At 46.7% G+C, this 23,191-nt stretch overlaps 1 protein-coding gene across 2 annotated transcripts; it reads right to left on the reverse strand.

The window, feature by feature from the left end:
- Positions 1 to 587: 587 nt before the first annotated feature.
- Positions 588 to 17,688, reverse strand: LOC108938545 (junction-mediating and -regulatory protein-like). Of its 2 annotated transcripts, none has more exons than XM_029259620.1 (10): positions 16,131 to 17,688; positions 11,880 to 12,053; positions 9,934 to 10,084; positions 8,948 to 9,117; positions 7,735 to 7,900; positions 6,919 to 7,094; positions 6,145 to 6,231; positions 5,619 to 5,711; positions 4,763 to 5,303; positions 588 to 3,724 (listed from the first exon to the last, which is right to left on the reverse strand). In XM_029259620.1, the coding sequence occupies exons 1-10, from the start codon at positions 16,971 to 16,973 to the stop codon at positions 3,426 to 3,428; spliced, it is 2,700 nt and encodes an 899-aa protein (XP_029115453.1). In that variant the 5' UTR covers positions 16,974 to 17,688; the 3' UTR covers positions 588 to 3,425. The 2 variants fall into 2 exon arrangements, with proteins under 2 accessions (XP_029115453.1, XP_029115452.1); XM_029259619.1 differs by having other exon boundaries at positions 5,619 to 5,714.
- Between the last annotated feature and the right edge of the window lie 5,503 nt (positions 17,689 to 23,191).

Raw genomic sequence — 23,191 nt, forward strand, 5'->3', positions numbered from 1 at the left:
CAAAAGCGGTGTCACTTGGGTGGTTACTCTGCATTTGTTAATGGTACTGGGGTAAAGTTTTGGACTTTGGCTTCTGGATTTTGTTTATTCACTATATAAGAGGACTGATGTCAGGATGACACTGTGTTGCAACTGAAGTAGATAAAAACACTTCGGGGTGCAGCAGTCATACCTAACATGGTACATTTATTTTACCCCCCCCAACCCTGATGAATATAACATGTACTGATGAAACTGGTTACACGGATGTACTATTCGTTGGCCACGGCTTATGGTCACTGTAATACGGGAGGGGAAAAAGAGCGCATTGTGAAGTGAATTAAAACATATTTTCATGTATAAAACTAGTAATTGTGTCAGAACTGAATGGTTAGGTACGATGCAGCAGTAAGTAAAGAGACAGAGGGAAGCAATTTGAAAGGTACATGTAGAGTTTTTATTTGACTTTGGGAGTAAAAGCCGATTTAAAATGGAAAGCAATAATCAGGAATACGTAGCTACAATAGGAATGCAGGGTGAAATTAAATTTAAAAAAAAAAAGTTAAAGCAATTATTTTACATTTGAATGGTATTGCTAGAACAACTTTTTTAAAATAAATATTTAAATCTGTCCTTTTACTAACTGAAAAGTTAAATATTTTTGTTATTTTGGTCTATGACATAATATTGCACATTAAGTGACCTGCTAAACTGAAACCAGGTGGAGCCGGAGTATTAAAGTAATAAATGGTTCATGGGAACTGTTGGCTGGGAAGCTTATGGTGACCCAGGGGTGGAGGGTGGGGGGCAAAATGGCCTGGCAATGAAATGAAGGTGCAGCACAGATATTTACACTACAGTACAGCTGATGGGCACATGGGTCACGAGGGTGTGTTCAAGTCAAGGGTTTGGGCTAAACGGCACAGCCAGACGGGCTCGCGCTGACATTTCCCCTAGCCACCAAGAGGGAACTGGGTAAGTTTCATGCTCATGCATATGTTTTACCATAGTACGTACATGTCATTGCTACATGGGTACAGTGTCTGTGCTATACGCACATCAAATCTTACAAAGGATTTTTGCACGTATCTAAATATTTCATCAGCTTTCATACCAGGGTCCTGCATCTGAGCTCAGCAGCTCTCATGTGGAAAGTGTGGGACGATGAGCTGCTGGAGAGGACCGTGTTCTGAAACGCACCTGCTTCTATCGCAGCTAACTTGGCAAAAGCAGTCGAGATTCACTCCCAGGTCTCTCACAAGACGTCTCCAGCGGGGGAGAGAAAGACGTGTCAAAGAACAGTCGCAGGAGGTGTTACAGCGATGAGATGTGGGGAAGGACACCCTGAAGCCAGAGGCCATCCCACGCACTAGAGGTGATGGGTACGGTGGCGAGTTAGGCGGGTCTTCATGACCACACCGAGCTCACCTCCGTAAGAGAGCACAGGGTTCTATTTCTTTAGTCGCGTCTCCCAGATGCTGGTGTATTTTTGCCTAACCCGAAAATGAAAGCACCCGTGTCATTTAACCATTTCATTCCCGCACCTCAGAAACAGATACCAGTTAAAATCATGACCAACAGCAAACAGTATGGAAAATGCATAAATCATGAGCGTCATTATTATTCCACAACGGGACAAATAGCGGCCAAAGGTGATGATGAAGGATCGCCGCTGTCCCATTGCGGTTGTTCATTTGATGGAAGGGTAGAGACGGATGGTTACAGATTATAAGAGAACACTTTCAAACCAACTGGGTTAATGAGAGCCACTGGGCGACAGTGATCACACTTGGGGAATAATGACGAAATGAAGCAATTAAACATAAAAATGCGTATCTGAGCATGGAACCATTTCAAATTAAAGTGCAGTACTAAATATACCAAAAACAAACCCCTCTGCATATAAATGTGCAGACATGATTTATGAAATGAATGCAAACAGCACATTTTCTTTCTTACATTTAACCAAAGTGGTGACACCTTTTGAACAGCAGTGTGTAGGAACATGTCTTCAGTACATCACTCATCTTCGATACAGATTTTTATTTATTCTTTCACTGTAAGTCACCTTGGACAAAGGTATCAGCTAGAATAATTATTTCACATTGCAGCTTGAACAAACGCAAAATAAATAGTTCACTACGTGAAACGTAGGTACCATCCACCTGATGAGTGAATGGAATGTGCATGGAGGCGTTTGTATTGAGAGGTAAATCACTGCTCCTCTTCTCACTTTGCCTGTAGGAGGGATACAGGTGAGCTGTAGGGAACACGGTGCTGAAACGCTGATCAAAACGCCCAAATGAACAGTACAGACAGCAGGACACAATCCATATCTGTGTGTCTATATAACATCGGAGGTGTATTCCCAGCAGATCGAGCCCTGGCGTGCAGGACCAGGCGTCGCTCCCCCGGCTTTGGCACACCTCCAGAGTGCAAAACAAATCATGCAGGGTAACTGCCATCAAACAATTAAAAGCAGAAATAGATGGACATGGATGCAGAAGGTCCTCTTGACTCTGCTTGTATAAAGGCTGAACCTGAATGATCTAAACCCCCCCCCAAGTCCACAAGTTTCTAAGGACGGCCCAATCCCCCATGACAGTAACGTGCACCACACCAAGACCCGAGCAGCGACAAGTGAAATGGGGCCCGAGGACAAAAACACACTCTGACAGCATCCTCCCAAGACAGGATGCTGCAGAAGCTCTCAGGCCAGTGAGATGAGGGCTGTGGAACCAGAAGCTTGAACTGCTCCTTCATCTCCTGCAAGTTGTGACTTTTACTGTTTCTACTGCATTCATTTTTTTCCCCATTTTATCACCATTTATATCACAATGACTTCAGTTCTTCTATTTGACCATTTTACTGTATATGGATGTATAAAATGTTTATGACACCACACAGGGGTGAGGTCATACCAATCTAGTTTATACACACTTAAATCAGGACAAAGTGACACACTTGTGACCAGCAAACTGAATCCCAAGAGTGACACTTCAGTTTCATGCTTTAATCTTCCCTTTCGGATTAGTAAGCACATCACAGAGATGTCAGGAGCCTTGCATTTGTGTCCGGTTGTGCTTCAAGTGGTCTGCAGGTGGCGCTGCAGCCATGCAAAACTGCCTCCGCAGGACTTCCAGAAAAATTCACGGATCTCATGTGGTCGGAGAATTTAGTTAATGTTTTAATTTGATGTTAAACTGCTATTTATGAGAACGTATTGATAAGTCTTAATATTTCATTCAAGACAGAATGCTTTCAACTAAAGATGATGAGTTGTGGGTATTACAACTTGAGAGATGTCAAGCGTGCCATCATGCCATGGATGACGCCCAGCCGCCGGGAGTGCATTACAGGGGTTGTACTTGAACCGCAGACCTTGTCGCACTGTAGTCCAGCGTCCGTCCAAGACCCCCATTACCAGCGATCAGCTGGATGGGGGTCTAGCTCTCCCAGTCAGCGGAGGGAAGCCCCTCATCCTCGGACTCCGACTCGGGCGACGCCTCCTTGATGCGGCGCAAGGCCTCGTGGATGCTGCGGGCCAGAGGGTCATCGGAGGACAGCCGCTCACCGGGGTCCCGTGGTGGGACCTTCCTCAGCTGCACACCCTTGCGGATCTGGGCCAGAATGTTGCTGGCGTCGTCGTCGCTGGGGGCAGGGCGCGGGGCTGTGGCCTCCACCCGCCGCAGGTGGAAGCTGCCGCGTTTGAGGGAGGCGAGCACCTCGTCCATCGGGGAGCTCGCTGTGGGACATGGAACACATCTTGCTCACCCCTGGACCAGCCACATGTCATTAAGAGTAATGTTGACCAGTGCCATGTCCTATAGCAACACACTGGCTCCTCGGGTTATGAAAAGTAACAACTTACACCATTATAAAGACAAAAGTTTTTTTTTTTTTTTTTTTTAAATATACAAATTATTTAATCTTTTAACTGTTTCTTGTTAATTTACCCATTGTCTAAAATTTCTCTTTGCTGCAGAGTGAAACCTTTATTTCCACCCCACCATTAATTGGCAGTAAAAGTGACGCACTGAAACATTGCGGGAGTGTGGCAGCGCTTCTGTCCGAGTCACTAACGCATCTGGTGTCTGTGAGCGTCTCAGATCAATAACACGGTTACAAACCTCTCATGTTTCTGCAATTAATTTGTCAAAAACTGACATTAAATAAGAATTTGTGAACAGGTGTTTTTATTTTATTTTTGAAATTAGAGAAAAAAAATCTTACTGCATATTTATATGTCTTATAACTACATCTGAGACTTAAACGTAACCTCATCCATAAATCATTTGGACGAGGTTACGAATATTGATTGGGTTGATCAGAAGGAAAACAAAGTGACTAGATGCTGACAAATTATGCAAATACCTTTGGGATTCATTCAAAATGAAATTTTTTCTTTTCAGTTAAATTGGTTTCATTGTTTTTTGAAGTAATAAATACATATAAAGAAATGTAACTGTTAGAGTATTTTTATTTATCTGGGGATTTTTCAAAAAATAACGAACAAACTGAGTTACAAATGGACTTCCAGTTCTAGCTCATAAGTTGAGGAGCCAGTGTACCATCTTTTTACTCCATGTAGCCCTGTCTTTATACAGCCCTTGGATGTTCATTTAACTGAAGATTAGATTTACTACTTTATTCTAATTCCACCCTCATCAGTAGAATAACATCCATAAAATGCTGAACACATTTAAATGCTGTTTCAGAAACCCTTGCACACGCAGTTTTGTGTATGTGCGGACGATTGTGGACAGGAGCTTGGACGGCTCACCTCTCCTCTGGGGTGTCTCCAGCATCGGTGTCTTCCTCAGCTTCTTCCTAGCATCCACCAGCTGGCTGCTGTCAAAGAAGCAAGCAGAGATGGGGGCAACCAGAGGCTTGCTGGCCCTCAGCACCCAGCCTGACCGACCGTCCTGTTGAGCGAGACCAAGAGGACGTCCGTCCTCGCTCAGGCTGTCCTCGGCCAGAGGTGGAAGTGGGGGTGGAGGCAGAGGAGGAGAGGGTCCCGAGACTCTAAGCAGGGCTGTTGGAGTGCTGGGAGAAGGCTCTACTCCTTCCGCAACCAGGGAGGTCGGTGAAGGGGACATGGGAAGGGTCTCAGGCACAACTGCACCCCCTGGTGGCAATGAGGTGCTTTCGGGTTTTCCAGATGCGACAGCAGTCACCTCTGGTGGTGAAGAGGCCATCGCTAAGCCACCCTGGTCTACCCGGGGGCTGGCTGCCAGGGGCTGGGAGGAGGCGCCGTCTCGTTTCCTCTGCGAGTAAGCCAGCCGCAGTCTGGTCGACTTCAGTATGACCTGTCCTGGGTAGCGCTACAGAGCAGGAAAAGAACCAGTCAGTCCAGTGACATGGTGTCTCGCACAATCGGGAGATGATCAATGTCCATTTTTACTGTTAACTGCTGATAAGCTGGCACCTCTGGCAAATTTACCAGTACCATGCTCAGCACCATTCTATAAAGGGCCTGTTAAATGAAACAGCCTCCTGGTGGTAAAGAAAGGAACTGCAGGTCCAGTCCCTAAATCCCCATGGAATTGTTTCAACGTTGGGGCTGGCGGCTGAATTATGACACGCGGAATGGTGCGTGTCAGTGTGTCAGCATGTCAGCGGTGGGGTTAGCTGGGTACCTGCTTGAAGCTGCGTAACCCTTCCAGGGTTCTCCTTCGCTCCTGGCTAACCCTGGCGTTCCGGCTCTCCTCGTCCACCCGCTGCTGCTCCAGCTGCTGTGAAAAGTCGATTCCCTTTCCATGGGCTGCGCTACACTCTGACAGACTGCACCCATGGCCCACAGCTCATTGCAATCATTTTTGTTTATTATGCAGAAAACTACTGGATTAAGGTTATGGGGGGATTCACAATTACAATAAAGACAAACCATTCAATTTCATTTTAAATGTACAAGTAGAAACCAATAATATTTTTTTATTCAATGTCAGAAGCGTAAAGTGTTTTAAGGGAGATGAATGACACGATGTTGAACGTAAACATTGACCTCCAGACACTGCGGCTTCACTCTACTGGCAGCCCTTCAGAGCTTTGGGTTCCAGGTATGATCAGTGGGAATGACTCTGATCACTTTTTAAAGTGTCACTGGGAATATTTTAAATGCAATGGGCGAGAGCCACACCTCCCATCATGCCTAGAGTGACACACCTGCTGCAAGGTGTGAGGGGTTGTTTGGTCCTCTTGTCCACCTTGTCTTTGCTGCACCTTCTGGTTGTGACTTGCAATGCAGATTTCCTGACCAAAGAGAACACAGCATTAAATTCACTTTTTACTCCATGTTATTCCAATTTCTGCATTTTTTTTTTTTTTGTTAAATTGGCGGCATGGTGGCACAGCAAGTAGCGCTGCTGTCTCACAGTGCCTGAGGTGGTGTGAGAGGACGTGGGTTCGATCCCCGCTCAGTCTGTGTGAAGTTTGTATGTTCTCTGTGTGGGTCTCCTCTGGGTGCTCTGGTTTCCTCCCACACTTCAAAGACATGCTGTCCAGATTCCCCCATAGTGTGTGTGTGTGTGTGTTCCACTGATGTATGGATGAGTGACCCAGTGTAAATAGTGTATCTAGCAGTGTAAGTCACTTTGGTGAATAAGGTGTGTGGGCTCATAACACTACGTAGAGTTCATTGGAAGTCGCTTTGGAGAAAAGTGTCTGCTAAAAGTAACAAAACGTGAAATTATATTTGCTGAACTTGACATTAGACACAAAACACAAGGAGTTTAATGAATAAATTAAGGCTATTAAGAAAGAAGAAAGCGAAATATAAGCAGGGCAATTAAAGGAACTGGCAGTGAGTATGCGCTGTAAGAAAAGTTAATAACTACCAGTAAAACTGCTGGAACTGAAAGTGTGTGTGCAGAAGAGTGTAATGCACCGCAAATGGCGCTGCGTTTCTGGGCACAGACATGTCCGGGTGCCACAGCTCACCTTCTTCTTCCTGAGGTAGGCCTTCTTAGTAGCGATACGCCCCCTTCTGGCCTCCAGCTGTCGAACCCTCTGCTGCAGTCGGGTCAGCTCCTCGGCCCGGGCCCGTGGCTCGTCTGCGCCCACCATGGCCTCCGTGCTCTCGTAGGTGTCATAGTACACAACCTCGTCCTGCCACTCTGCCCCATGGAGACATCGCAGCGGAGCTCTCAGAACCACGGTGGGCTGTGTGTGCTCTGGTGTCCTTCGCAAAACGCCCCCGCTCTAACTACCCCACATCACTCTAAGGTGCCTGCTATGTTCTCTTGTGTCACTTAAGTAAAATACTGTATTCATTACACAAGGGCTAAAATTTGTTACAAGCATCACTTGTGCTTAGGGGGGGTGCGGTGGGTTGGTCTGGGTCCTGCTCTTCGGTGGGTCTGGGGTTCAAGTCCCACTTGGGGTGCCTTGCGATGGACTGGCGTCCCGTCCTGGGTGCATCCCCTCCCCCTCCAGCCTTATGCCCTGCGTGCCGGGTTAGGCTCCGGTTCCCCATGGGGCGAGCGGCTCAGACGGATCACTTATGCTTAAGAAACCAGCAGAATGTGCTGAGTCTGCACTCGCATGGACTAAACATGAAATCCTGATATTATTTATTATAGTTTCTAACTGGCACCCTCATCTTCCAGTGAAAAGGAAAAGGGTAACCCATTTTAGGGGCTGGACAAGAGTGAATTGCAAGTGGAGGGTTGAGGCATGGGATGGTTTGGGGCTGCGTTCCTATTTAACTCCTATTAAGTGTGGGCATGTGGAAGAGGATGTTGCTATGGCGCCCACCTGTTATCTGCCTCTGGAGGCTCTCGCGCTGCGTGGTCAGCAGCAGCTCCTCGCACTTGAGCACCTCAAACTGGATCTCGTAGAGGTGGAGCTGCAGCTCGTAGTACTGCGCCTCCAGCTGGTCGAGTCGAGTCATGGCATCCTCAGTGTCCTGCAGGGTCTGCATCTGCGCGTTAAGAGAAGCGTGCACTAATCGGACTGGGGTACGCAGGGCATGGGTGCGATAGGGAGAGTGGACTCTGACAGGACAGGCCTTAGAATAGCTTTTCAAATTGCCCCATTACGGGTGGTCCACGACTTCCGAAAGGGTCCGCTCCTACGACCCCATTGAAAGTTAGCCTTGAGTCGCAAAGCCCCTTATATATTATTATCAAATGAACCATGACGACATATAAACAGTTGATAAGCATTAATGGTACTTTGTTTGAGAGGGCTTTGTTATATCTTTTCACACATTATTCATGTTAAAATAACACTAATATAGGATAATAATAATTTAGATACAGTACAGTGTTATATTTTCATGCTGCACTATTTTTATTATTATTACTATTATCATCACTTTCACTTCTAAATCTGGGGTGTGGTGGTGCAGTGGGTTTGGCTGGGTCCTGCTTTCTGGTGGGTCTGGGGTTTGAGTCCTGCTTGGCGTGCCTTGTGATGGACTGGCATCCCATCCTGGGTGTGTCCCCTCCAGCCTTGTGTCCTGTGTTGCTGGGTTAGGCTCCGGCTTGCCGCAGCCCTGCTTGGGATGAGCGGTTTCAGACTCTCTCTGTGTGTGTGTGTGTGTGTGTGTGTGTGAGATTTCTAAATCTGTTTTCTTTTGCGCACCACCAGAATATTAACATTTTCATTTGATAGTCACTGAGGAAAAAAAAACACAACTTAAATGGAATCACAAACGAAATGTTCTGTAAAGAAAACAATGTTTTTATAAATGAAACGCAATCGCTGACAGACACACAATAAGAGCGAGTCGATAAGAAATAGCGCGGCCCGCCGATGTTACCGCACGGCACGTGGAGTTGCAAATAAACCCTGAGACTCAAACGTAATATAATAATGTTGATGGGACGGTTGTCGTGAGTCGAGGATGGCCTGTGCATGGCGTTGCAGAACACAAACTCAAACTCCCGTGGTTTGGAAGCAAAGGGCATTTTACGGGAAGGGAAAAACCGAACGCACGGATGGGGTCCGGGTGCATTGTGGGTACCTCTTCTCGGAGACCCTGCTTCTTCTGCTCCAGGCAGATCTCCCTGGCCCTCATAAGCTGCAGTGTCTCCTTGGAGACGGCGCACTGCAGCCTCTCCATACGCTCCACGGCCACCGCCCACGACGCCTTGCCAAACTTCTTCTGGTCGGAGCGCATGCGCTCGTGCACCGCTGTGGGTAACAGGGATGGCAAACACAGAAAGCAAGGAGACGTGTTTTCTTCAGCGCACACTTCCTGAAGTATTATGGGGTTGAAACATACGCCAAACCAGGTGAGGATGTCACACGTGGTGTATCACATGACAGACATGCACCACATTTACACATAAGGTAAACACTGTTAAAAGGGCAGCTGACAGCACAGCGGCTAGAGCTCCCACTGTCAAATCCAAAGGTCACAGGTTCGAATCTTACCTATCGCTGCAGTGGCCTTCAGCGAGGTACTTCTCCTAAATTGTTCCAGTAAAATTACCCAGCTGTACAGATGGGTAAATAATTGTAGGTAGCTGAACGTGGTAAGTCACTTTGGAGAAAAGCATCTTGCTGGCCCTGTAACCTATGGGCGCTGAACTCAAAGACCCATCTTGCCAATTCGTTTCCCCCAAACTATGAATTAATATTTCATCAATACATTTACACCTTACATTTATTTATTCAGCTGACACTGTTCTCTAAAGTGACTTACGACGTTAAAGTATCTGAAATAAAGTATGTCGGATGCTCCGAGGACCAGATGAGGTCACTTACTATCCAAGTGACGAGTCGATGGTGATTAAGAGCTGAGGCTGCGAAAAAGTAGCACATGCCATGGCCCTCGAGGACTGCAACCATTTAACTCTTATTTAAGTGGGGGAAACTTTCGAGCAACAGCAGTGTAAAAATAATCAACCCAGCTTGTGTTCTAGTGACACTTCCAGACGGGTCTGTGGTTCCCATGTCTTACAGCGAGGAAACATGGTAACTGGTATGGTAAACAACGGGGGGTACCTTTCTGCGCCTTTGCCGTGATCTCAAAGTATTTCACCGTGAGGTCCTGGATGGAGAGCACGGCCTCGTGGGCCTTTGCCTGCCAGTCCAAGTCCTCCCTCTTGAGGCTCTCGATCCTGCGGGGTCCCAAGTAGTCATTCTCTATGGAGATCTGAGGGACAGAGGGGAGGTGCTGGGGTTAGACTGCTGGATGGCGCATCTCTCATGATACCTGCTGATTGGGTGGAGGAGTTAGTGTACTAGAGTGTATCAAGCAAACTTCCCCTGTAAAAAGCATATGATCATCTTTTGTGGTGGTCCATTCATGGTCACGCTCATGTGTTCCTTCCAAACCCTCCACTGCTTATTACAGTGAACTCCTGAAAAACAAAGTAGAGAAACTGCCGGAGTTCAGGAAACAGATCACTTGTAGCACAAAGTGTCAGGTGGCTCAGTGTTACCGCAGTTTTCCTCTCTTTTGGTTACTATGGAAACCGTGCAGTACAAACCGGAGAAATGCAGCTGAAGCAGAAGATGCTCTTCACTCATCGCTGCCCTTATTCCCGTCTCGGGTACTGAATGCCACTGCATGGCGCAACGTCTGCACTTTGAAAACACTGTCAAGGTTTACCTTGGGACCACCCACGTTCCTCACCTAAATAGTTTATGTCTCTCAGTCTAAGGAGATGGGGGCCAACGTGGTACACAGTGTATCGTTAGCTGCTTTTTACACAGGGAGGCCAGGGCTCACACTGCCCCCCCAGGACACTCCAGTGTGATGGATCTGCAAAAATTGCCCTGGATCCCTTGACACCATAAATGTCTACAATTTACTACAGTCCATGTAATCTCAATAAGCAAAAAACTGCGGAGCATCCATCCCTCCTAACAACTAAAACCCACTTTATTTATTATTATTATTATTATAGGGGGGCATGGTGGGGCAATGGGCTTGGCCAGGTCCTTCTCTCCAGTGAGTATGGGGTTCAAGTCCTGTTTGGGGTGCCTTGTAATGGACTGGTGTCCCGTCCTGGGTGTGTCCCCTCCCCCTCCAGCCTTGCGCCCTGTGTTGCTGGGTTAGGCTCTGGCTCGCTGTGATCCCACTTGGGACAAGCGGTTTCCACCAGTGTGTATGTGTATGTGTGTGCGCTTGCCCAGTGTAGGATCTATGTGGTCTGGACATTATTGTAGTAGTGTAGGCTGTGAGACAGGGTACATCCAGAATGAGGCCTGTTCATCAAGGGGAAATCTCACACACACACACACACACACACACACACACACACACACACACACACACACACACACGCGACAGGCAATTTAGAGTCACCAGTTCACCTAAAACATGCGTTTGGATTGTGGGAGGAAACTCACATGAACATGGGTAGCATATACAAACTCCATGCAGACAGCACTACCCACGTGCCACACTATTATTATTATTATTATTATTATTAATAATAATAATAATAATAAGCTGATGCCTTTGTCACAGCGGTGCAGAGAGTAGTGTTGCCACCACCTGCAACAGGGCATGGGCGGTGTGAGGGAACACAGGTTCAACCCCTGCTCAGTTTGTATGGAGTCTGCATGTTCTCCTCATGACTGACTGGTTTCTTCCAGGTGCTCTGGTTTCCTCCCACAGTCCAAAGAAATGTTTCCTGTGGATCGAGGAATGTAAATTGCCTGTAGTGTGAGTATGAGCGAATGAGTGTGTGTGGTTGCACTAATATGGATCGGCTAGACCAAGGTGTACCCTGCTTAACACCCCATATTCGGAGGAGAGGCCCTGGATTGCCGCACAACTGAAGTAAATAATCGTTATTGACAGTGGATGGATGATAAACCCGTTCGGGCAAAGTATGGATACAGTACACACTCGACCCCTGGGTTTCTCACTTTTAACTGCCTTTGCCATCCCGTCACCACAACCTGAGAGTATATGCATCTCTGCGTCTCTCCTTCACCTTGATCTGCTGCCGCCGCAGCATGGCAAGTTCCCTCATGTCCCTGAAGGGCTGCAGCAGGTACTGGTACAGCTCGGTGGTGGTCTCCACCAGCGTCTCATAGACCTCGTCCTCCTCCTGGTAGATCTTGAGCAGCTCCACCATGCTCTCCGCAGCCTTGTGCCTCTCCAGGAGCTGCGGGACAGGGATGGGTAAACATGGAGTGACACCATCAGACAGCAGCAGCAGGGATGCGGAGGGTGTAAAAGGTGTCGATAGAACCAAGGTAAACTCTAATTCGCGAAGGAAATACAGTATATGAACATGGGGATTTATATGGACACATAACCAAAAATACATTTACATTTATTCATTTAGCAGACGTGTCTTTCCAAAGTGCAGTGGGGTGCGGGGGCGCAGTGGGTTTGATCGGGTCCTGCTCTCCGGTGGGTCTGGGGTTCGAGTCCCGCTTGGGGTGCCTTGCGACGGACTGGTGTCCCGTCTTGGGTGTGTCCCCTCCCCCTTCAGCCCTGCACCCTGTGTTGCCGGGTTAAGCTCCGGCTCCCCACAACCCCTCATGGGACAAGCAGTTTCAGATGGTATGTGTGTGTCTGTCTTTCCAAAGTGACGTACATCTCGGAGAACAGTAAGAAAAAAAGCATTACATCAACAGAAGGAGAGATTTGGATTCAGACACGGTCCTTGAATACAGTTAATTTGTCGCAAACCAGTGTACATCACACTAATAGCTGCATATAGGCCTAAATTTTTAAACAGACAGCACACATACAGGTTTACCAAGCACTTATGAGATCAGAGGAGAAATGAGTCTGAAAGAGGTGAGTTTTTGAGACCTTTCTTAAACGTAGAGAAAGATTCAGCAGTTCTGAGTGAGATCATTCCACGGCACCGTAGCCACAGCCGAAAATCTCTGCGCTTTCGAAAAGTGAATAAGGATGCAGACTTGCACGCTAACGCTCCCTCTCGGCCATACACAGTTCCGCGCAGCCTGGCCTTTCAGCAGATTGCTCAGGATGCTCACGTGACCCGGCGCCGCAAACCAAAGCCCATCGGATTAGGAACGAGTCGAGCTCCAGACCGCAGCAGGAAGGTCACCTGACACCTCCTCTGAGAGAAGTGATGTTAACCACATCGCGGACGTCCCGCAACGGACCTCTACTTACAGTTCCACACACATCCAGTCTACTGACTGAATCTTTCCTCGTGAGCAACAGAAATGTTCGTGATGTTCCAACCTACAAAACATCATCTGACGATCACTGACACACTTGCAGCAGCCCTGCCAGACAAGGAACACAGAGCAGCAGCAGTCAGTCCAAAACAAAGCCAGGTGAGGATCTGCAAAGACCTTCCTGCAGACAAGTGACAGTTACAGCTCTTGCTCTGTGTACGAATAAACAGTAAGGATGAGAAGATTCCAGGCTGCACCCGCAAGGGCCAGGTACGAGGCTCCCGTGCCTTATAGTAAACAAACGTGGTTGCTGGTGTGGTAAACACCCAGCGGCTCCCTGTGAACCACTGTGATATTGTTCTTGATCAAGTCTTACTAAGAGGATCTGGTCCAGGTCTGATGGACCCCTCGGGAGTTTGGCAACATGGGGTGCACAGGATACCACCATTTTTGAGAAGAAAGAGGTGTGTTTCACATTAATGTATTCATTTTTTTTTTTTTTATTACATACAGTATATACTGTATTTTATGCATAAATATTCAGATGTGGGGTACCATTAAGAGGAGCTATGCAGTAGTATCCCTACAAATGCTGAAAATGGACAATTGCAATAAGAGACAAACCGTTTGAAACTACGGATCAAAAAGGTTAAAAATTAAAGATTCTGCTTTCCATCCAAGCAACAGACACCTCACAACACGTTTCCATCATATTTCTGTATGAATGCATGAAAATATTGTGTGGATAAATGCATCTGGTAAGAAAAACAGCAGAAACACACTTCAGGGTGACCAAAAAGCCTTTCTGTGCAAATAAATAACAATGAAAAAAGTGGCAGAGGCTTCTCGGACCACAGCAGTAGGGGTGAAAGCAGAACAGCGAGCTAATCGATGCAATGAGCCAGAGCCAACAGCACAGCAATAAACCCTGACTCCAGCAAGCGTTTTAGATGAAAAGGCAAATTTGAGCATCTCGAGGTGAAAAACAGACGAGAGGTTTGTCCCCCGGTGCTAAATGAGCACCTCCACACAGACACCAGCAAATCACTCTCTGAACATCTGGATTCCTTCATGCTGAGCAAAGTCATGAACACTCACTCAGCCACAACCACGCATTAATAACTGCCAAAAAACATTAATTTTCCCATCTGAAATCTGAGACACTGGATGCTTTATTTACATCTATTCATTTAGTGGATGCTTTCCTCCAAAGTGACTGGCCATGTATAAACTACCCACAATTATTTACCCATTAAATACTCTGCTCAAGGGTACTACAGCTGGCAGTGGGATTTGAACCTGCAACCTTCAGGTGTAAAGGCAGCAGGTCCAACCACTATGCTACCAGATGTCCCAAAACCAGTTTGCCCAGGTGATGTTGTATTCAGGGGCTGAGGGAGCACGGCCATTCCAAGACGGATACTGATGAGTGCTAACGTTTAATGAGCACAGGACAAACTGTTCTTCATAACTGCTCATCATAGATGACCAAACCAGCTGCATTTTCACTTTAGGGATTAACCTAATTAAGAGCACAGCATTACACAGCCTTTGTATGATGGAGTTTGGTATTTAGACAGTATATTGAGCAGTCTATGGTTGTTAATACCAATTAGGACGTGTTATTTCCAAAAAAGACATAACATCCGTTATAACGAGGGGAAGTAGAAACATCTGGACCCAGCTCATCCGGTGAAAGGCAGCACGAAACTGCCAGATGTTATAGCACAGACTGAGGGACTGCCTTTAAATAACGGTTTAGTTGTCACCGCGGAAATCTCCGACTTGCCATTTCTGACCGGACGAATCAGCCTCACTCCCCGCTCCCCTCGCAGGGACAGGAGATGCTGACGCCAAAGCCCTGACAGCGTCTGTTGCAAATTTTCATGAGAAACTGGGTCATGCAAAGGATGGCCTATGGGGACCCCAGCCCTGGCGCTCACGCTCGCCCCTCTCCGTGCTGGCGTTGAGCGAGAAGATGAAGCCGTGAGCCAAACGATGCCGAGCCGTTCACCTCCCGTCCTCCTCTGAACCCGTGCCATCCGAGGCACCGATGCCATCCGGGTCTCCACGGGCACCGTGGGAAGTGATGCCATAGTGAAGGCGCAATGTCTCCGTTTTCAGGGGAATGACAGAGGAGCAGCTTCCCCTGGATGGCGATTAACAGCACAGCAGATATTCAGGCTCTCGAAACAGAAGGAAGCAGAAGGCGGTCCTGATGGAGAACGGTGCTGAGGACAACCACGCTGCCCAGAATGAGCATCAACAAAGGGCTTAAATGAGCAAAAGTAAAGAAGCATCTTCATCTCAGGTTACTGACGTGTGTGTGTGTGTGTCTGTTTTTTTTTTTTTTAACACCCCTCAAGGGGTATAATGATCATTAAAACTATTTTTAACACAGTGGGAGCAGCTTTATTTATTGAGAAACCTAAATGGAAGTCAAAGACCCACGATAACAGTCCAACACTGATATAAGGAACATTTAAACTACGAAAGCAGTGCATTAACCGCAGACTCTCCAGCTGCAAAAACCACAGAGAGAGAAAGAGAGAGAGAGAGAGAGAATGGCCTTGATGACTTTGTCCTTCTCGGTCCATTTTTCATCATCACAGACATCCACCCGTTGACTCTGGCACTAAAATGTTCATATACAGACTGCACAACTGGGAGCCTGAAAAGGTCACATGGATTTTATAGCAGCCTGGAAACTGCACTGCGCAGCATTATTAAATAAGAACAAGATTAACCCGGCTGTTCCTACATTGAAATTAAAACTCATGGTAAACGACTGCGATGTCAAACTCTGGAGAAAAGCACAACTGTGGTGGGGTAAGTGGCATGGACACGGGCTGCAGGACGAGACTCATTAAGAAGAAAAGCGCAAATCTTATTTACTTAACCTGCAAAATGTCCACTTTTACCAAATTCAAGTAGCACATGTATGCAGATCTATGTATCCAGTGCACTGTGTTTTACCTGCTGCAGGTGTGTATATAGAGAGCACTGTGTTTTCACCTGGTGGGAGTGTATGTATCCAGCGCCTGGTGTAGGTGCATGTATCCAGAATGTTGTATTTTTACCTGGTGCAGCTGCATCCTGGCTCTCTCGAGCGCCTCCTCGTACCCCTTCTGCCTGAGTTCGCTCAAGCTCTCATAGTACTCCTCGGGATCGTCGCTTTCGGCGAACAACACTTGGGAGAGGATTTTCCAACCGCAGGTGTCCAGCGCATGGCCAAGATACACCTGTAACTGGTAGCAAAGAGCATCTGTTTCAGTCTGGGTGACCTCGGGGAGACCGAACAGCACCGTCCACATCCCCGACGGCTCCTCGGGGAAAGCTGGCAAGCAGGGCTCCAGGTCCGAATTGACAGAGCACAGCTGAAAGTGGACAGCCCTCAGGTCCTGGAAGGAGAAGAGTCCAGCCCAGCTGTAATCTTCCCTGACGTTGCTTTCAGAGTCGCCCGCATCTGCGGCTTCCCCTTCCGCCTTGCACGGATCGTCCTTGGTGAGCGAAGGGCCCGCACCCTCCGTCGCTGCAGTGGACCCTTTGCTCAGCGGCTCCATACCTTTGCCAGGACTTTTGGCAGGGCTCGACATCCTGCCCGGTTTATCTTTCAGCTGCATCCTTCTGCTGCTGTCTCCATCAGCTGGACTTGCTGACCTGTCACGCTCACCCTTCTCTTTGGCAGGACTCTTGCCGTGAGCGACCTGACCCTCCTGGACCGCCTCGGCAGCCACCACATCCGAGTCCCTGGCAAAACTCCTCCTCTGGACGGTTCTGTTGTGGCACGTGATGGCGAACTTCCCCTCCACCTTATTCCATGCCACAATAAAAATAAATTTGTGCTTTTCCTTCTCATCGAAAGCGTGCGGTCGCACGGCCACCCAGCCCGACTCTAAAGCCTCTTCCATAGCGAAGGACATACCATGAACTTCAGAGAACTGCCAGTAAAGAAGGCATCCCTTCAGACCTAAGTACCGTACAGTGAACCGGTTTGTCCCGGTTGTGTAGTAAACAATGTACACGATGATGGCAAGACAAACTGGTTAAAATGTGTAAGCTGCGGTTTGCAAAGATCCAGGGCATCATGATTTGTATGACATCATCTCCAAAAGGGGCTCACTGCTTGCAGTTCCTTCATGTGGGAGCCAAACAGATGTTAAAAGTTACCCATGTTGCCATGTTCGTTCGTCTGATCCGTTTGCCCAACGATGACAGGTCTTTGTCACGTAGCGGGGCTCTCGACTAGAGACGATGCGGGCTGATCACGTGGTATTCACATGGCGTTCACGCGCGTTCTGCTCGATGTGCATATAACCTCATGCAGAGGGACCTGCGCCGCCTGTGACACTTTAGCTTATTTCCTTTCATCTGCGGCGCCCCCCCCGGCCGTTCCCGATCCGACGATCCTCCTTCCCACACCGCTCCGTCCACCTCACCTCACCTGCCTCCGTCGCGCAGAAACCGCTAATAAAACGACGTTTCAAGCCGTTCAAATGGTCCACCGCCGTGCGCCCATAAAGTCAGCCAAACGTGAGTCTGTAACTGTGGTGGTTCGTCCTCGCGATCTCGCCCAGCATCCCCTTCCTCCGCCGCGAGCGCCGCCCCGCATCCTTCTCCATGGCGATGCGCTCTCATCCGACGCGACGCGCAGACGCGAGAATTGCTGGAATGACGTCGACCTGAAGAGGGTCACAATTTAGTACATGTTATCGGCATTGCGCTGCGCAGATATATTGCTGCACTCTCGCCTCTCGCACGAAACTACGGCTAAAGGCGCACAGCCTCTATGGGCTTTACCGCATAACTTGGCCCAACACAACCCGGTTTGCGCTCATCCACCAGCTCGATTTCAGTGGAAGTAACAGCGGATTTCTGCGATGACGTAACTGATAGAGATGATATTCTTCTATAGCTCTAGATGGTGAAGTTTTTGTTTTTTTTTAACCTACAGAACTTTAATAATGCTCGATTGGCTGTTTTCGCAAGTCGGAATGATGTTACATGATGTGCTGTCAGACATAAACATTTTTCTTCGGGAAAGTGAATTCATATATTATACGAAATTCTATGTAATCGAAACATAACTGTTGTAAAATGGATTGCACACATTTTAGTCAGTGGCGCTTCTTGAAAAGCCAGTTACAGTACATTATAATTATTGCTCATTAATTATTAACATCTTTTCAGTTAACACCTTTGGCTTTGTCCGAGGCAACCTATTATTCTTAGCTTTGATGCTGAGAAGCAGGGAGTGATGATGCACTGCACACTTTGTACCACCTCCTGTACCACCTGTTGACTGGAAATAAACAGACACAAGTTTAAGTTACACTGCTGCTTATGGCTTTTCGGGATGCAATAAAACAACACGAAACACAGAGCTACAGTAAGCAAACTGAAGTTGTGCCCTTAATTTAGAAGTATAGTACATATTTACATTTATCAGATGCTTTTTTCCCCGAAGTGACTTCCAACGAACTCTACATAGCATTACCAGCCCACACACCTTCACCAAGGTGACTTACACTGCTAGATATACTATTTATAATGGGTCACTCATCCATACATAAGTGGAACACACTCTCTCTGTGGAGCGAGCCTCAACAGCATGTCTTTGGAGTGTGGGAGGAAACCAGAGCACCCAGATGAAACCCACACACACAGACTCAGCAAGAATCAAACCCACATCCTATTGCATCACCCAGGTGCTGTGAGACAGCAGCGCTATTTGCTGTGCTACCTTGCCACACACACGCACACAGAAAATTTTGAGTGAACAGGTCTTCTGACGCATGTTCCTGGGCTGTGGGAAGAAACCAGAGCATCCAGAGGAAACTCTTGCAAAGAGGGGGAAAACATGCAAGCTCCACACAGACTGATCTCCATCTGAATCCACATCTTAGGAGCTCTGAGGCACCACCCGCTGCACCATTGTGCAGCCTTTCTCCTCAATGGCTCCAATAAAATTCTTGGCTGTTTTAATGACTCAGGCACTATAACCTGCTTTGGATAATTCTGTCAACTAATCCAATCAAACAGTACAAATTAATGTGAATTTTGGTCACATTTGTCTCCAAAGTGACATAATATTATGCTCCGTAAAATGATTTACCCATTGACAGAGGTGGCTCATTTTCACTAGAGGAATTCAGGGTTAGTACCTTGTATAAGGGTACTACACCAGAATGTTCCTTCATTTCAGAACCGCTTGTCCCATACGGGGTCACGGGGAACCGGAGCCTACCCGGCAACACAGGGCGTAAGGCCAGAGGGGGAGGGGACACACCCAGGACGGGACGCCAGTCTGTCGCAAGGCACCCCAAGTGGGACTCGAACCCCAGACCCACCGGAGAGCAGGACTGTAGTCCAACCCACTGCGCCACCGCACCCCCCTTGTTATTGTTATTAAATTACCTGTGTAACAGCAGTAGTAGTAGAAAAAAATTATAATAATAATGCACAAACACAGCAGCCTTAACAGAGATAAACCTTTTATTTAATCAGACCTATTTATTTTACCAATAGGCACTGCTTGCTATTCTGACATCCTGTCAATTTGTGGCAGGAGTAGCAGTATCCAGGAGGAGGTGCTGCATCACTGTCACTGCTTGCTGCTCTTTTTTCTTTTCTTGCTTGAGCATTTTCAAGTATTCAGGATTATGGCTCCTTCCAGATTTCCAGACAACAGAAATGAGAATAAATGAATAAAAAAGATATAAAAAAAAGTTTCTTTAAAAAAAAAACCCTCCTTATTAAAGCTTATTTATTTTGCATTTTTTTTAGTTTATAAATTTAAACATATATTATGAAGTTAAAAATAATTACTTAAAATTAATTACTATTAATTTAATTAATTTGCAAGATTTTTGCAAAATGGATATTTTTACTGTTGAAACATTATCCTTATCTAAAATTTAAATAAACTGTAAGATTAATTGCCATAATTTCAGGATAGTTTAACACAGCCATTCAAATTAAGTGATTGTAGGTTGATGCTTCACTGCCAGCACAGTCCTTCCTAAGGTTTGCACCAACAGCCTTCTGGTTATAAGCTGGTTATATTCTTAACTAGCCTGCTGCCAGCTTCCCTGTAATACCATAGTGCCTTAACAACAGGAAGATTCCAAAACTGATTCTCATCAAATATTACTATTTTGCAATGAGATCTCCTTCTTGACTTTGTTTTCTGCAGCTGTATGAGCAATGGAAAGTCCGTCAGTATCGATACAACGGCGCACATGCTGCTGTGTGGCTCCGACCACATAGGCAGCCCGTTTGTGCAGAGCTGCTTTGCATGCTTTACACATTCGATCACCTCACCAGTCACTCTGATGAGCATAGTTAAAATGTGAGAACAAAAGAGCCGCAAACAAAGGGCAGGGGTGCTTTCAAAGCTCCTTATTATTGTTATGGCTCTTTGCAAGTGGAAACAGCGGGTACCTTTTAATGAGCACCACGGCTGGAGAATCAGCACAAGAGAGGGTGTCAGTGGGAGCTGAAGGGAGTGGACGCAAGGCAGGTCATTGCAAGCTGGAGGTGGGGGGGGCCCTGGGTACATGCCAGATTTCCCCTTAAGGACCCTGTAAGTAGCTCCTCACAAAACACTCAGGGCTTGAGAGCAACTTACGGCTTGTCTTGCAGCATCATGTGTAGCGCCTCTAAAGGTATAATCAAATGGTAACCATTCAAAAGGCAAATGTGTCTCTTATTGCTCTTCTCAGGGTGTGTGCAAGTGTACAATTTCCATATCCCTCCTACATCCCAAAACATTTAATGTCAGGAGAGGGAGATCATTTTCATTTCCCTTTTATGTAAGCACAGAAAAGACAACCCATGTTATTAGTTTTTATATGTCCTCTTAATAAGGTCAGGTGTTTGAAAGCCCCAACCGCTGCTGTTTAATTAGCTTATGTGTTTGATGTCATTTTATTTTTACTGAAATTAGTTTTTTCCTAAGGTATATTTTCAAAGAGAGGGGGTGCGGTGGTGCAGTGGGTTGGCCCGGGTCCTCCTCTCCAGTGGGTCTGGGGTTCGAGTCCCGCTTGGGGTGCCTTGTGACGGACTGGCGTCCTGTTCTGGGTGTGTCCCCTCTCCCTCCAGCCTTATGCCCTGTGTTGCCGGGTTAGGCTCCAGCTCCCCGCGACCCTGTATGGGACAAGCGGTTCAGACATATTTTCAAAGAAGAGTCATTTATGATCCAGACAGAGGAATTAAAATCAAGAACAAACTTCATGCCAATTTCTCTGTTTTTTTGTGCAAATTAGGTTTTAGTTTATCACTGTGATATGTGGTGAAGTAATGCATTTTCTTTAAATATTTAAAGTCCAAATTTAAATGTTAGTTGTATTTAGGCCAACCACACTGACAACAGGATGTCTTGAGAAACATTAAAAAAATGCTTTTTAAAAAAAGTATAAAACAAATGAACTGGAAGGCTGAGAGTTTTGCAAAACCCAGGAAAACAGAAATTGCAGTACTTTTGAGAACATTCTTCAGAGTCTCCAAAAGGAAGAGGGAGAAGTACACTCTCTTGGAGAACTCTATTTGGAGGAGGGAGACAATGCTGAGATGAGCTGAGGAAACAAGAGCCAGTAAATGAGCTTGTTCAGCATGTTCAATAAAGACACAAGTGAGGACAGAGCAGTGGCAGTGCAAACTGGCATCGCTTAACTGTTTGCTTATTTATTCTAAAACACATCACAGCTGATGATGCAATGCAATGCAGATGAATATGCCAGACGAATTTGTGGTGACGCATTTTCCCTCGCGGCACTGAAGTGGGTTTCTCCTGCAGTGTGGCAAACAGGCTTTTCCACGCTTAACAGGCATGAATCACAAAAAGCAGCACTGAGATTTTGCACTGATTCCTGCAAACACCACAGTCTGACTCATGCTCATCTGCGTTTGAGGGAAACTGTTATGCCTAGACCATATGACATTTGAACCTGTGTCCTACTGTTACTTCAACTCAGACATCTGCATAAAAACTTGTGGTACTGATGAAACATAATATTTATGCAATTATTCCCGTGACAAGGCACATGATGAAATGCAAACAGTATGTCCAGGTGTGATGGAGATTCTCTTGCATTTCCTTATGTTTTTTGCATATAGACTTGTTTAACAACAACTGGCCACATCTCCTTTAGGAATAATATGGTTGGGTGAAGACTGAACGATAACTGAAACACAACGCACTGGCGTTGAAAAGGGTTCAACATAAAAACAAGTTTAAATGCTGGATAGGCCATTCAAAAGCTCTCTGAATTTTCCCATCGAGTGTGTGTTCTAGGGGTTCCTGGTGGAACATCTCTAGGGATACAATGGGATATTGAGGACACCACTGGTCATGTCATTGTCAAAGTCTCTCTGGTGGCAGAAGATAAGTGAGAACACCGAGGAAATGGGAAGGTGAGGAAGTTCAAGTGGTCTAATTATATCTGCCCCACTAAGGAAAACACCACCCCTCCACCTCTGGATGGAGGCAGTTCTTCATGATTGTATCCTGTAAGCACCAAAATATTTATTTCTGTCATTCACCTACTTAATGGGTACACAGGCATTCATTCCATAGGGTTAAATATCTAATATAGGAGAGCTGGTAGTGTAGTGGTTAGAGCTACTGCCTTTGGCCCCAAAGATTGCAGGTTTGAGTCTCACCTCTGACTGTAGTACCCTTGAGCAAGGTACTTACCTTAAAATTGCTCCTGTAAAATTACCCAGCTGTATAAATGGGTAAATAATTGTAACCTCAACACTGTAAGTCACTTTGGAGAAAAGTGTCAGCTAAATGAATAAATGTACTAGGGGCAATTTGATATTAACTGGGTAGGGGGTGGGTTGGACCACAGTCCTGCTCTCCGGTGGGTCTGGGGTTTGAGTCCCGCTTGGGGTGCCTTGCGACGGACTGGCGTCCCGTCCTGGGTGTGTCCCCTCCCCCCTCTGGCCTTACGCCCTGTGTTACCGGGTAGGCTCCGGTTCCCCGTGACCCCATGTGGGTCAAGCGGTTCTGAAAGTGTGTGTGTGTGTGTGTGTGTGTGTGTGTGTGTGTGTGTGTGTGTGTGTGTGTGTGTGTGTGTGTGTGTGTGTGTGTGTGATATTAACTGAAAATATGCAGAATGAAAGACTTTGCCTTGTT

The sequence above is a fragment of the Scleropages formosus genome, chromosome 17 (assembly GCF_900964775.1).
Source record: "Scleropages formosus chromosome 17, fSclFor1.1, whole genome shotgun sequence".
Taxonomy (NCBI): Eukaryota; Metazoa; Chordata; class Actinopteri; order Osteoglossiformes; family Osteoglossidae; genus Scleropages; species Scleropages formosus.

Bases quoted from the DNA above. Each gene is read 5' to 3' on its own strand.
- LOC108938545 (XM_029259619.1), bottom strand. From the start codon at position 16,973: ATGTCCTTCGCTATGGAAGAGGCTTTAGAGTCGGGCTGGGTGGCCGTG. The intron at 10,085-11,879 runs GTGAAGGAGAGA...TCTGTCCCTCAG, and splicing joins TGCGGCGGCAGCAGATCAAG to ATCTCCATAGAGAATGACTA. The intron at 3,725-4,762 runs GTGAGCCGTCCA...CATGTCCCACAG, and splicing joins GGAGACACCCCAGAGGAGAG to CGAGCTCCCCGATGGACGAG.